The sequence below is a fragment of the Pelophylax lessonae genome (genome assembly GCF_965119305.1).
Source record: "Pelophylax lessonae genome assembly, chromosome: 7".
Taxonomy (NCBI): Eukaryota; Metazoa; Chordata; class Amphibia; order Anura; family Ranidae; genus Pelophylax; species Pelophylax lessonae.
This window is the reverse complement of record NC_138774.1, coordinates 115,538,165-115,552,086: the sequence shown is the minus strand read 5'-3', so window position 1 is coordinate 115,552,086 and position 13,922 is coordinate 115,538,165. Positions and strand designations below refer to the sequence as shown.

At 43.7% G+C, this 13,922-nt stretch overlaps 1 protein-coding gene across 2 annotated transcripts in view; it reads right to left on the bottom strand.

The window, feature by feature from the left end:
• Window positions 1–13,922, bottom strand: part of DOCK11 (dedicator of cytokinesis 11) — a 537,932-nt gene that overhangs the window by 316,083 nt on the left and 207,927 nt on the right. Inside the window, exon 31 of one of the 2 annotated variants that reach the window (XM_082263555.1) lies at window positions 9,404–9,442. The exons of the other annotated variant lie outside the window; for it this stretch is intronic. Coding sequence (XP_082119681.1) covers window positions 9,404–9,442 — 39 coding nt within the window. The remainder of the gene's footprint in view (window positions 1–9,403; window positions 9,443–13,922) is intronic. 2 annotated transcript variants of the gene reach the window in all.

Below are 13,922 nucleotides of genomic sequence, written 5' to 3'. Positions count from 1 at the left end.
CAGATTGGAGGAAAGCCAACACTCTCGCCACCGAGTATGAATGAGGAGAGAAGCCCCTGAACTCACACCAGGCAAAATAAGCTTTCCAAGTTTGGTAATAAATCTTACCAGAAGGCTTTTCTAGCCTTGATTAAGGTAGGAATTACCTCTGAGGAAAGACCCCTGTCTCTCAGGACCTGGCTTTCAACAGCCATGCCGTTAAAGCCAGCGACTGTAAAGCAGGATGGAAGATCGGACCCTAAGACAGCAGATCTTCCCGCAGGAGGCTCGACGGGCAGGTGAACGATGTCCGTGTACCAGGACCGACGTGGCCAGTCCAGCGCCACCAGAATCACCAGTGTTTGTTCCGAGGCCAACCTGCGAAGGAACCTGGACAACAACTGAGTCAGAGGAAAGGCATAGATCAGATGATACTGATGCCAAGGCACCACCAGCGCATCCGAGGCGTCTGCCAGAGGATCGCGCGTTCTTGCCACGAACCTTTCCACCTTGTGGTTTAGCCGAGACCCGAACAGATCCACATCCGGGGATCCCCACTTCGCACACAGCATCTGAAATACTTCCGGGTGCAGGGACCATTCCCCCTGGTCCAGGGTCTGGCGGCTCAGATAATCGGCCTGCCAATTCTCCAGACCCGGAATGTGAACTGCCGAGATCGCCGGGACATGAGTCTCGGCCCAAGACAAAATTCCGGTCACTTCCAGGGCTGCCCGGGCACTCCTGGTGCCCCCTTGGTGGTTGATGTACGCCACCGCAGTGGCATTGTCCGTCTGCACCCGCACAGGACGGCCCTGAAGACGATCCGACCAATGGAGCAGGCACAGCCTCTCAATTCCAAAATGTTGATCGGAAGGGAGGATTCCTCCTCCAAACAAGTGCCCTGGGCAGATAGGTTGCCCAGGGCGCCACCCCAACCTGATAGGCTGGCATCCGTGGTAATCACCGTCCATAGTAACGGCCGGAAGGATTTTCCTTCCGACACAGCCGGGGACTGAAGCCACCACAAGAGATCCGCTCTGGTTTGGCGGCTCAGATACACTCTCACGTCCAAGGACTGAGGTAGTCTATCCCACCTGGCCAGGATCTCCGCTTGGAGAGACCGCGTGTGAAACAGTGCAAATGGTATCGCCTCGATGCTTTCCGGCCCAAGGCTTTCTCTGGCCACCCTGGCCCTTGAAGGGTTTCCCCTTGTACTGTGACTTGAAGGCACGAAAGGAACCCTGATTAGGTTTAAAGGCGGGACCCCGCTTGCCGCAGAAAAACTTGCCCTTAGGATTCTGGGGCAGCAGAGTGCTCTTGCCCCCAGTGACTCCCTTAACCAATTCATCCAGGGATCCCCCAAAAAGGCGAGACCCCGCATAGGGAATGTCAGCCACCGCCTTCCTAGATTTCTGGTCAGCCGACCAGCTCTTCAACCATATCAGCCGACGGTTAAGCCGACACTGGACAGGCGCGCAGCTAAAGGGGCCTCATTTAAGGCCGCATCGCACAAATACATGACCCCTTGATAAATCTGGTCCACCATCTCCACAGTAGTGGGTGGGGCAGAATCAGCCACGAGTGTGCGTCTGAGCACCTTGGTCCAGTCCGCCACAGCTTGAGCCGCCATGACAGAGGCGAAAAAAGGCCTGAGCATGGAACCCGCCACCACATAGGTGTGGCGGGCAAGCGATTCCAGCCTCCTATCCGTAGGATCCCTAAATACCGGAGAATCTTCGGTAGGAACCAGTGTAGCCTTGTTCAATCTGGCTACCGTGTGATCCACTTGAGGAGCCACACACCAGCGTGCAACCGTAGTCGACGCAAAAGGATAGAGAAGTTGAAACCTCTTAGGCACCGTGAAGGTGTGTTTTAAATTGCGCCATTGTTCATTCACAGTGTGATGAAACTCAGCGGGGCAGGGAAAAACCTGCGCCGCCTTACAGGTCCTGTGTGTACCAAAAGATGACACAATGCCCGGAGGATTGGGCTCATCCTCTAAATGTAGTGTTTCTTTAATGGCAGAAATCAGCGCATCCATAGCCGCGCGTTCCTCCGGCGTCCCAGGGGGGGAATCATCCACCCCTGTAACCTCCGCCTCCCCCTCAGACTATTGCGGGTCCTGAGAAGAGCGAGACCCTGAAAGGGGCACGCTACCTACAGCAACCATGTCACATTCAGAATCAGAAGAAAAAGAAATCCTAGGCCTTTTTCTAGCAGCACGTTCAGACATCAGCACATCCATTTTGGACACCAAAGTTGCCACAACAGCAGCCAAATTATCAGAGTGGAGGATTCAGAAGAACTCAAATCCCCTCCCAAAGCTGGAGGAAATTTGCTGTCCTGGGATTCCATTGCAAACAAAAAAGTATTTTTTTTTTTGAGGCACTGGCCCTTTAAGGGCCCAGCACACCGCTACAATGCACTGTGGAACACAGACCCCCCCGCAGGGACAAACCGAGCCAGGAAGATTGCACAATGGAGGAAAAGAAAGGACAGCAGGACAGAGCCCTCAGAAATGTGTTACCAGCTCCTACGATCGCTCCTGAGGAAAAGGAAGGAAGTGATGTCACCGCAGAGACTGAACAGAGGCTGCAGGCTAAGGAAACATGGATGCCTATGCAAATCAAATGGGAGGCTTCGGCAAAATGGCCGCCGACATGTGCTCGGAACAATCGTTGCCACACACAAGATGGCGTCGTAAGGCGCCAAAATACACTACACACATAGCTATACAAGCGCCCACAGTGAAGCCAGACATGCTGCCCACACCTAAAATGGCAGACTGGCGGTTTTTAACCCCGCAGCGGTCGCCACACTAGTCTGTACCTCCAAGCACCTTAGTGACACAGGAGAGGCATCCCCCAAACCCCACACAGCGCAGGCTGTGAGAGAAAAACCCCCGCAGGGACCAGGATCAGGGAGCCCAAAAAACGCACAGACATAGGGGACACCACAGACACAGAGGACTGCTGACCCCAGACAGAGGCCCCACACAGAGTGTACTTACCTGTACCCAATGTCGTGGGGTGCCTCATAATAAACGGAAAGCCGCCCACCCTCAGATGGCAGGGGAGTGCCGCCAGCCAAAAACGCAGGACATCAGGAGTGCACGGACGAACCGTGCATGTGTCCGGTGAGGTAGCCACCTCACAAGGCTGCATCCCTAGACAGGAATGGGTAATTTGTGAGGCCAGGGCGAACACATAGCCTATTAAATGCTCAATGGCGGGCTTGGATTCCATCTGATCCTCTGTCCTGCCTAACCAGGACGACCAGTCCGATTCCCAGCTCCGCAAGCTCCATCTTCATCCGAAGATCCGACTAACTAAAAGCTGACAAAATAAACAGCTAGCAATGCAAAGAAAAAAAATGACATTTCCAGAAAATAAAAGCATAAAATAGAAGAAGAAGGCTGAGACTGTAGCCCCAGCACAGGGAAGCCTGACTACTCCTGAACTAGGCAGAAGACAAACTGAGTTGGAATGGCTATTGCAGGAGGGGTATTGGACCAGTGGGACGGCCCCCTTGGGTGTGTCTATGGTAATGCTTTTGTTTTAACAAGTATTTTGCCTAGCTACTCCTAAGGAGAGGAAGTCAATACCCATTGGTGAAGACTGTATGAGTGGGCGGCGACTGTCGGAGGACGTAAGAGAAATTGTATTTTTCACCTATTTTGTACTTTTATCTCTGTACACTGATTACACCAGAAAAAAGAGTTCAAATTTTCAAGATCATCAAAGCATAGGTTTGCTATCTAAAGTTCCCCACAGAATGGTTTTGTAGTTTCAGCAGGTTCATTTCAATACTAAGAACTGTCAATTACCCCCTTACAGCCACTAATAGGAATCCAGCTACTAGATTCCAACTTTTATATTCCATGCCAGATATAGATGGCTGTAAGAAAACAGAGTTCTCTGTAATACCAGTACATTGTGATGCAAAAGACTACACATGCGTACAGCTTCACCGTGGCAACTAACAAACTTTACGTTTTGTTCAATGGACACTGTGGTTTCCTTAAGTATTCGGCCCCCTTGAACTTTGCAACCTTGTGCCACATTTCAGGCTTCAAACATAAAGATATAAAACTGTAATTTTTTGTGAAGAATCAAAAACAAGTGCTACACAATTATGAAGTGGAACGAAATTTATTGGATATTTCAAACTTTGTTAACAAATAAAAAACTGAAAAATTGGGCGTGCAAAATTATTCAGCCCCTTTACTTTCAGTGCAGCAAACTCTCTCCAGAAGTTCAGATCTCTGAATGATCCAATGTTGACATAAATGACTAATGATGATAAATAGAATCCACCTGTGTGTAATCAAGTCTCCCTATGAATGCACCTGCACTGTGATAGTCTCAGAGGTCCATTTAAAGCGCAGAGAGCATCATGAAGAACAAGGAACACACCAGGCAGGTCCGAGATACTGTTGTGGAGCCACTGTGATTACTTTAGTGAGAATGACAGACGGCTGTGTTTACATCAGCCGTCTCTCCTTCTCTCACTGCAGAGGGAGATCGCGAGTGGCCAGCGGCCATCGGAGCCGCTGGTCACACGCACTGACTCTCCCCAGCCAAGGATCGGGGGCGGGAGTGCGCCTCCCGCAGCGCGATTGCCCCCTAGCTCCTCCCAGGCTAGCACCGTACATGTACGGCACTTTGCCTGGGAGCGCTAGACTGCCGCCGTACAACTTCGGCGAGCGGTCGGCAAGTGGTTAAGGGAACTCCTTGGGGAACGCCAGGTTACCAGAACTAATGTCGCCATTGGAAGAATTCCCCTCTATTACGTTTCTGGGGACAACCCAAAATGTGGGTTTTTTTTTTTTACTTTCACTTTAAATGATAATGGTAAACAGGACATATAAAGAGGGTGAATCTCCTTAACAGGAGAACATACAGCAATAAAAATTGATAAGCACTCTAATCCCTTTGTACTGTATTCAACACCAAAAAAAAAGTTTTTCCTTTAGTTATACTTTAAAGTGGTTGTACCTCCATTACGGTAAAACAAACCCCACTAACTACTTCCCCCCTCCCTCTCTAAACACTTACCTGAGCCTGTCAGAGATCCAGCGTTGTGCCCGACTGCAGTATTCTCTCTCCTCTCTTCCTCTTCTCACAGGGACTTGGGTCAATCAAATGCTGTGAGGAGGGATTGGGGGTCGGGCCAAGTCAAGTTGTATGCCTCTATAGACATAGGCAGCGCAGCTTAGGAGCGAGCCCGCAGGTTTTCCCCCATGGCAAGCAAATTTCTATGCTGGCACATATAGAAGAGGAAGAACCTGGAGCACCGGTAGGGGACTACTGCACAGGGCAGGTAAGTATAACATGTTTGCTATTTTAATAAAAAAAAAAGAAATAATTATTCTAGACTTTACAATCACTTCAAGGCTTGGCTCATATTAGTGCAACTGTGATTTAATTTGAATTTCAGTGAGATTTTGTAGTGGGTTTTTGATGCATTTTTAATGCATTTTTTTGTAGGTAGAGACTGAATTTTACATAATAAAATTCTGCCAAAAATGCACTACAGACGCATGTTCTGTACATGCATTTACATGCGTTTTTTGTGCATTTTGATTGAAGCCCATGGGGCCAACATTGTGCTACAACCGCACCAAAGTAGCATATGTACCGTTTTCAAAAAAGCTCTGCACCGCATTGATGGGAATGGGTATAGGCATGTTTACTGCCCTGGTGATTTTTATTTGTAAAAACTTTAGGCAGCCAGGAGCAGTGATTTTTATTTTTAAACCACTGACATTTACAAAGGAAAAAAGTTTAAAATTTCTGTCAAATGATATCTCCTACCTGGCTTCTTTATTAAAAAGAAAGAATGGGAGAGATTCCAAGGATTCACCAATATACATAGCAGACACCTAGGGGTCTGTTATGTATTCTGGAGGATCTTTGGATGGGTCTGTGTTCTGTTAAGTTGTATTTACAGACAATTTACACTGTGTCATTTTTATTCCATTGCACATCCTACAGCAAGAATAAAAAAAAAAAAAAAATCCTAAAGCCCCCCCCCCCCCCAAATAAAAAATGCTTTGAAGTCTGGTGTGACTTTTAAGGGGCTACCACATGCAAAGAAAAAAAATTGTGAGGTCCCCTGAAAATCCATGTCAGACCTTAAATCCATTTATGCAGCCTGGCTGGCCAGGAAGGGGGGCAGCGTGAAGATGAGCATGCGGATGGATGGATCATACCAGGCCACAAGCACTCAACATATTGATGAGGACATGAGGACAAGTACCCCCCAACTCCAGCCTATGGTCGTGGGGGTCTGCGGGCGGGAGGGCCAAATGAGAATCTAGAAGCCCGCTTTGACAAAAAGGGGCTTCCAGATACTGCCCCCCAACATAAATATGTACACTCTACTCATTCACATGAAAAATAGATGTTACCTGGAAATAAAAAAAGCCAAGCATTTGACAACGCTTTTATTAAAAAAATAAAAATCTCACAAAAATATCCCTGTAAATCCATTGTCATTCCCGATGCATGCCACTTGCCAAAACAAAAACCCAAAACCCAATGACCTGACGTACATAGCCCAGTGACAGCTACCCAAGCTGTCATTAGCTATATAAAGGAGGAGGTGGGATTAATTACACCACTGACCAAATATGGCTGTGGCCAAATATGGTCAATGTCATTGCTACTTGCCCAGTGGCTATATTTGGGAAGTGATGTCATCACTGTCCCTGCCCAGTTGCTTATGTGGCCAGGGATTCCTGGTGCCATCAAAGGTTCCTAGGGATACAGCGAGTGCAAGCACCTGCGGTTTCCCTAGTAACCAATGACAACAGGATGCTGTCATATATATATATATATATATATATATATATATATATATATATATAAGAATTAGAAATACCCGTGGGTAAGGCTTACATTTCTGTCCATTTTTTTTCTGCATGTGAACCCAGTAGGGACATTTTTACTAACTGCCTGTGTGCTCATTATGATGGGAAATTAAAGAATCTCTCCAAATCGATACAAAGAACAATTATATTGGTTAATTTTGTAAAGTGGAAAAGGATTAAAACAATTTATACCATTTTTTGCTGCCTATCCTAGATGGTTGGTGCTGTTGTGCTGTATCAATAAGCTTCTAATATCCCCAGCATATTAAAATGTGTTTTTTATTCAGTCCTATAAGACAATAGCTCTGGCATACAGCAGCTCCTTCCTCAGGCAAAATGTCCCTGTTGACTGAGAAGTCTTAGTGCCTTTTCACACGGGATGTACGAACAGGTCGGCCTGTCAGTTTTTCAGGTGGACCTGATCGGACCCTCCATTCACCCCTATGGAGTGACGAATGTCAGTGGTGACATGTCCGCTAACATCCGTCGCTATCCGATCCGATCCTGATGGATGGTGGTCCGATTTTCCATTCATCTGGCGGATTGGATGAAAACAGACAGGCGGTCCATTTTCACCCAATCTCCCCATAGAGGAGAGCAGGACTGTGTCCATCTCCGCTCTTCACAGTGAGCGGAGAGGACCTGTCATCTGCCTGCTTAGTGGGGATCAGTGGAGCGATCCCCCACTGAGCAAGCGGATTCCGTCCCACGGAGACGCCTGTGTGAAAGGGGCCTAAGGAAATTTCCCTAGCAGAGACACAGTCAGCAATAAAAACTTGATCCAGGTTTTAGACCTCTCCAACACTATTGTAAACCAAAAATTTGGCAATAGACTTTGAAAAGATTTTGCTTGCTGCACTATTGATGTGGTTTCCAGCAAATGTAAAATGAACTAACAGTACCGTAGGATAAATGCACTACTGATATTATGCGGCATATTAATAAATCAGTGAATGTGACTTTCATTAAACATTCACTGGTGGTAAATGAATCACTTGTTGGGATCTGCTGCCCTCTACTGTCTGTATTTGGAAATAGGCGTTAATTACCACAGAGTTAATTAGTTATAGATAGGTACTTCCTGTCCCTGCAAGCTGGGCCAGAAACTTAGATTTGAGGGGAGTTTCAAAGGAAGTAGACACAGAAATTGACCACGCCACTGCTGTATTCTATCCGGGCCAGAAGCAGGGATTATTAAGCAAGTGTTCCTATATTTAATAGTTTACTATTTTTGAGAAAAGCTTCTGGGTGTATTTATTTAAAGACAAGTGACAGAAGTATATCTGTCCTCTTGTTGATATCTCACATGAACTATACCAGATAAAGCCTGTGATACAGTGTGTGTGTGTGTGTGTGTGTGTGTGTGTGTGTGTTGGTTACCTTGCTCTGTGTTAGTAGATAAACCTGTTTATTGCAATAGAGTTTATATGCAGCACCTTTTAATTTAGTTAACCCTGTTCCTTCTGTTCAGGGATTCTATAGCTAGTTTTAGCTCAGAGCTCACTAACCAGCATAGGCTAGGGCCATCTGATGGCCCCTTGGTAGTTACAGGTCTGGATGTATTACGGATTAGAAGCTATTGTGCCAGTGCCACAGCACAATTTTAGCTGGTAAAAATCTGTGCTTCAGGCTGGTTGGACGATGGTTGGAGGGTCTCCCCATCATCACTGATCTTGTTTTCGGCATCAAGACGTACGCCACATCGCGATCGTCTTCAGGGTCCCCTGCAACTGTACTTTGCTGCAACATTCATCTGGAAGTATCTTTATTAATACCTATATAATTTATACCCGGGCATACGTGCACAGTTCCACCACGACTCCTTTTGGGCCCTATGCCGATAAAATCTGTTTATTTATTGGAAGTGTGTTTTTATTATATAAAGATTGTATTATTTTTTTATACTGGTGTGCATCTATATACTTATGGTTAATGTTATATGCTGGCCACAGTGATATATCTGCTATCACTTTCTTTTAATTGGATTACTGATTCCAGGAAGGGAACCCTTATGTTCACAGCGGCCCTTTTCTGGGTGGAGGCACTAGCAACTTTATTATCAAACTCACTTTTCCACTTTGTGAAGCTTCAGGTTCTTTTATTTACCTGCAGGTTTAGCACAATATTCTGTTTGGGGAAGGCCATTTATCATAATCCCCCAAAAGAGGGCTGCATACTGTCATTTAAAGCACATGCAAGGCGATATGACAACCAATAAGGACTGTTTCTATTACCAGGGCAGTTGGAATACATATGGATTTACTTTTTTTTCTGAATATTTACTATCTATAAAAATAAAAATTTAGACCCCATTTTCCCTTAAGGTTTTCTCTTACCTTCTTTCACTTTTAAGCAGACATATGCTTGGTGGTTATACTATGACCGGGAATCAGCAATGATGCATTGATCACTGGTTAATTTTGTTAGTAATAAAGTCTGGCCTTGTGCTCGCTCTGCTGTTAGTGACATTAGTAGGAAGCACATTGATTGGCAATTGTATGTAGCAGCTCTGATTTCTAGAAGTGAAATAAGTCTACTAAGCCAACCTACCTACAGAGCCAAACCGCTCCACAGCGTATGATAAGAGATCTAGTGGCATTGTGAAAAGAAGAGGTACAAGTATCAGAACACAGAATCAGACTTCATACACTGTGTACATAAGCTTCGGTCCCTAGCAACATAACAAGATGGAGAAATAGCGCAGGGATAACAATTTACATGAGGTGATTGCCACGTCAATGGGCAGCAAATGACATCACCAGACACCAATGGCTGGCAGAGACAACAGCAATTGACCACAATAAAAAAAAGCTGATCACCACTGTTATCTAAGAAAAAACAGGCCTGTAAGTTGTTGGCTATGGTCCATGTTCTTATTCCGTAGGTATAAGCATGCACACTTGGGTGAACAAAATATTCACTAGAAATTGTAAATAAAGGTAACTGGCAAAGTGAAAGAGCAGCGCAAAACACTGTACAGTTTACTAAGGCCAATAAAAACGAATATGCTTGCCAACTTTTAACATAATTGCTCTTACAATTGCCTTAGTATAAAAGTCTGATAGGTGTGGGTGGACTATTCTCAAATTACGAATTTACTCCATATACAAACAGCAGCACTGAAATGCTATACAGTAGGTCTTACACTGAGAACACAATCTATTCTATACATGCAAACAAACTGCAAACAAACTTAACAAAGCCAAGAATAAACAGTAAATAGGTATAAATTCACTTAACCATACACACCAAAAAGCAGTCATACATACAGGCATAATAGAGATCTGTCTTATGAAACTGCTTTCCATAAACATGCACGCTTGGTTTACATAATGTGGAGCGAGGGAGAGAGCAGTAAGACATCCCCAGATACAACAACATCTTGAAAAAAAGCAACACAAGTGGACTGCAAAATTTCATCATGGCTGAACATCCTCAAATCCACTGCCTGTAGATGTCAGTGGTGCCCATAAGAATAGGGACAGTTGCCCAATCAGGAATCTTATGTCTTTGAATACCCTTAGTCATACAGATTACCGATCAGCATATACCTCTAACAGGGTAAACTGGTTCTCTTCACTGTTTAAAAAAGATTGTAAGGGAAACGTGTCTCAAGCCTGTGCAACATTTCTACAGAGCACACAAATACCTTTAGTAAAAATTGCAGGTTTGATTAGTAGCTCATTAGGTATAGACGCCTGAAGTTGCAAATCTCTGCAACAATGGAGCTTGGCCCTGACCATAACATTACTTACTAATTGACATAGAAGCCGCCTATTTCCTTAAAGAGGTGTTAAGCCCAAAAACAAAAATGTAATATATTGCAGTTTAACGATTCTTAAATGTGGAGGCTGTATTCATTTTCTTTGCAGGCTTTTTTATATTATTTTCTTCTGGTGATCTGGTCAGTAAAGGCCCGCCGTACACACGATACGAAAATCGGAAGTAAAATTTTGTCCGACGAACGATCTGCGGATTTTCTGATAGTTAGTATAGTGCTTTCGACAGCCGATTACGAATTTTCAGACTACAAAAACTGCATGTGCAGGCCATAAAATTTTTATCGTAAGTGAACACAACGTCCGATTTTCGTTTAATTAGTACAGTTTTCATCCGTAAAAAATCATAAGAGCAAGACTCGGCATGCTCGGAACCTAAAGAACACATACAAAACAATTCAACACATGACCTCACTTCTGGAGTTGAATTCTGTCCTATGAGAATTTTCGTATGAAAGTAACCTCTTAGTAACCTCTTCACTTTCCATATGAGACTAGCATGCAACAAAAAACAGATGAAATATCGTCCGCTAATCTGATTGTATGTACGAGGTTTTAGTCTGTTATTTATCAATTTACTTTAGCAGACCAAGTTATCCAGCAAAAGTGGCAGTTAGAATCAGCTTTTAACATTCAATACTTTGTATTAAAACTGAAACAAAAATACAGATACAGGTTGGTCCTGTACTTTTATTCATTAATGTAAAACCTTTTTCCCAAAAGGGAAAAAATGTTGCTGTAACTGCTTGAAAAATGTTGACAGGGAGCAGAGCTCGTCCCCTGGCATCCACCTCCCTCCCTATTCTGGTATCACTTTGTATTTCTTTACTCTCAATGCTCGGGTCTGAACTTTTCCTGTCCTATAATCGTGAGAATCTCCACATACTCAACACATACTGGAAAAAAAAATTTATTTTGATTATAGTTTTAAGGGCAGTAAAGTGGAGAACAATCTCGTTTCTATACTTTGTCTGTTTGACAGTAAAGATATCTATGGCTTTGTTTCTTTAACATACATATGACCTTTACCAAAGGAATTCTGCTTACAGCATTTCTGTTCACAGGTTTGCCTAAACAGATCCATAAATATCATGTGAATGCACTTTTGAATTGCACAGTGGATACTGCAGGGAAGATTTACTCAAACTGGAGCACTCAGAATCTGGTTCAGCTGTCCATGGTAGCCGAGCAGCCTTGTTTTTTCCTATAAAAATAGCAAACATGTTATACTTACCTGCTCTGTTGCAGTGGATTTGCACAGAGCAGCCCGGATTCTCCTCTTCTTGGGTCCCTCTTCTGGGATCCTGGCCCCTCCCTCCTGTTCTGTGGCCGCCCAGCAAGCAGCTTGCTATGGGGGTACCCGAGCCGAGTCATAGCTCCCTGTGTCCATTTAGACAGGGAGCCCTGACCTGGCCCCACCCCCTCCCTCTCCTGATAGGCTAGCCAACTTTGATTGACAGCAGCGGCAGCCAATGGCGCCACTGCAGTGTCTCAGCCAATCAGGAGAGATAATCTCGGGCGGAGTACTCGTGGACATTGCTGGACAGAGAGGGACCTCAGGTAAGTATTAGGGTGGCTGAGGAGGCTGCTTCAGGTAGAAGGTTTTTTTTATCTTAATGCATAGAATGCGATAAGATAAAAAAAAAAAAAAACTCTCTGATTTTACAACTGCTTTAAGCTTTGGCAATAAAACCTGGAAGCTGATTGGTTTCTATGAAGAGTTGCACCAGATTTTGCACTGTCCAGTTTTAGTAAATAACTATTTTTTTCTGTATGATTACTAATCCATGTTACCAGTTGAAAAATAAGAAACTGTCAAACAGTACACACATTATTATTAATAAAAATGTATTTAAACAAAATAATGTTAGCTGGTCTTTGACTTTAATTCATTAGTCAAGTCCATCTAAATCTGCTAGAGTGTCTAAAACGACCCTCTCCCCAGATTGATAATGCTGCTGTCCAAAGTTGTCTCCATTGCTCCTCCATAGAGTGGAGATACTCTAAAGCCCGATAATATACCCATATTTGGTCCATGTGTGCTGCTGTCTGTTCAACAAAAGCCAGGCCAATGATCAGCTTCTGTCGAACGGTCATGCTGGAAAAGCATCATTCGATCAGTGTTTGCAGCCAAGCATTCTGGTGGGGAAGGGGGGAGTCCCTGCTGTCAGAATACAAAAGCACACCAGGAAAGATCCCAGCATCCACATCACTTGTGTTGATGCAGGGATCTATCAGTTTTTTTTTTCATTCAATCTGCTGGCTGAACGAAGAAAAAACTGTACATATATACCCTACTTAAGACATAAAATGGGCTACTAGCCTGTTTATCTGCTAAAAAAGAAGAAAAGCCTAAAAAAAAAAAAAAAAAAAACAAATGCAGCCATCACAATTAAGGATTGGTACGCAATATGTTAGATTTTTGTTTTGGGGTTAAATACTGCTTTAAAGTGCCACGAGTGGAGGAGTGAAGGCTCAAGTTGGATGTGCTAAGCTCAATTTTAGCAGAAATGTTTAATTTTGTACATAGCTTCACTTCAAATCTCTTTACCTGCTTTTAACACATATCATAAGCTTTACTGATACATACTATTCGACATTCCGGGCTAGCTGTTTGCATTAGATATAACTGCCCAGGTTTGTATCAGGTTTACTTTAACCATGTTGCCAAAATATGAGGACTGTCTTTAAAAGACAGCGCCATCACAGCTAGAAACCAGATAAATTATCAAATTATAAAAAAAAAAAAAAAATAATACAAATATTTTTAATTAAGGGTTTAGAAGGCAATTTGGTGTTCAATAAACTCAAATACTGGGGGCTTTAACTTATTGTTACGAATGTTGCTTAGAGAATTTTTCTTTTGACAGCCAGAAGAAACTATGTTCATCACAGTAGCTGAGTGATTTACAAATAACTAGGCTATGTGATGGCTTTGCCAAGCCTTTTAAAATTTGCAAAGTTTAAGCTGGTATGTGAACTGCAGTTCGTTCAAAGGGTTATAATATATAAAGTGGTAAAATCTGCCAGCAGAGCAACCAAAACTCAGTATTCATAAATTTTATATAACAAACTGTATACACTTCCTTCTGGAAATACACTTTCATTTATGTAAATATTTAACGAAAGAGCTTTACAAAGCACCACTGACATCTAAACTTGTAACATAACAAACTACTAAATAACGTGTGGAAAAAAAAAGAAACACTTTCTGTTGATTGGGTGCCCTTGCCGCTAACAATTATAGACATATGGATAGACTCAACACAGTATCAGGAGTATGCAATGAT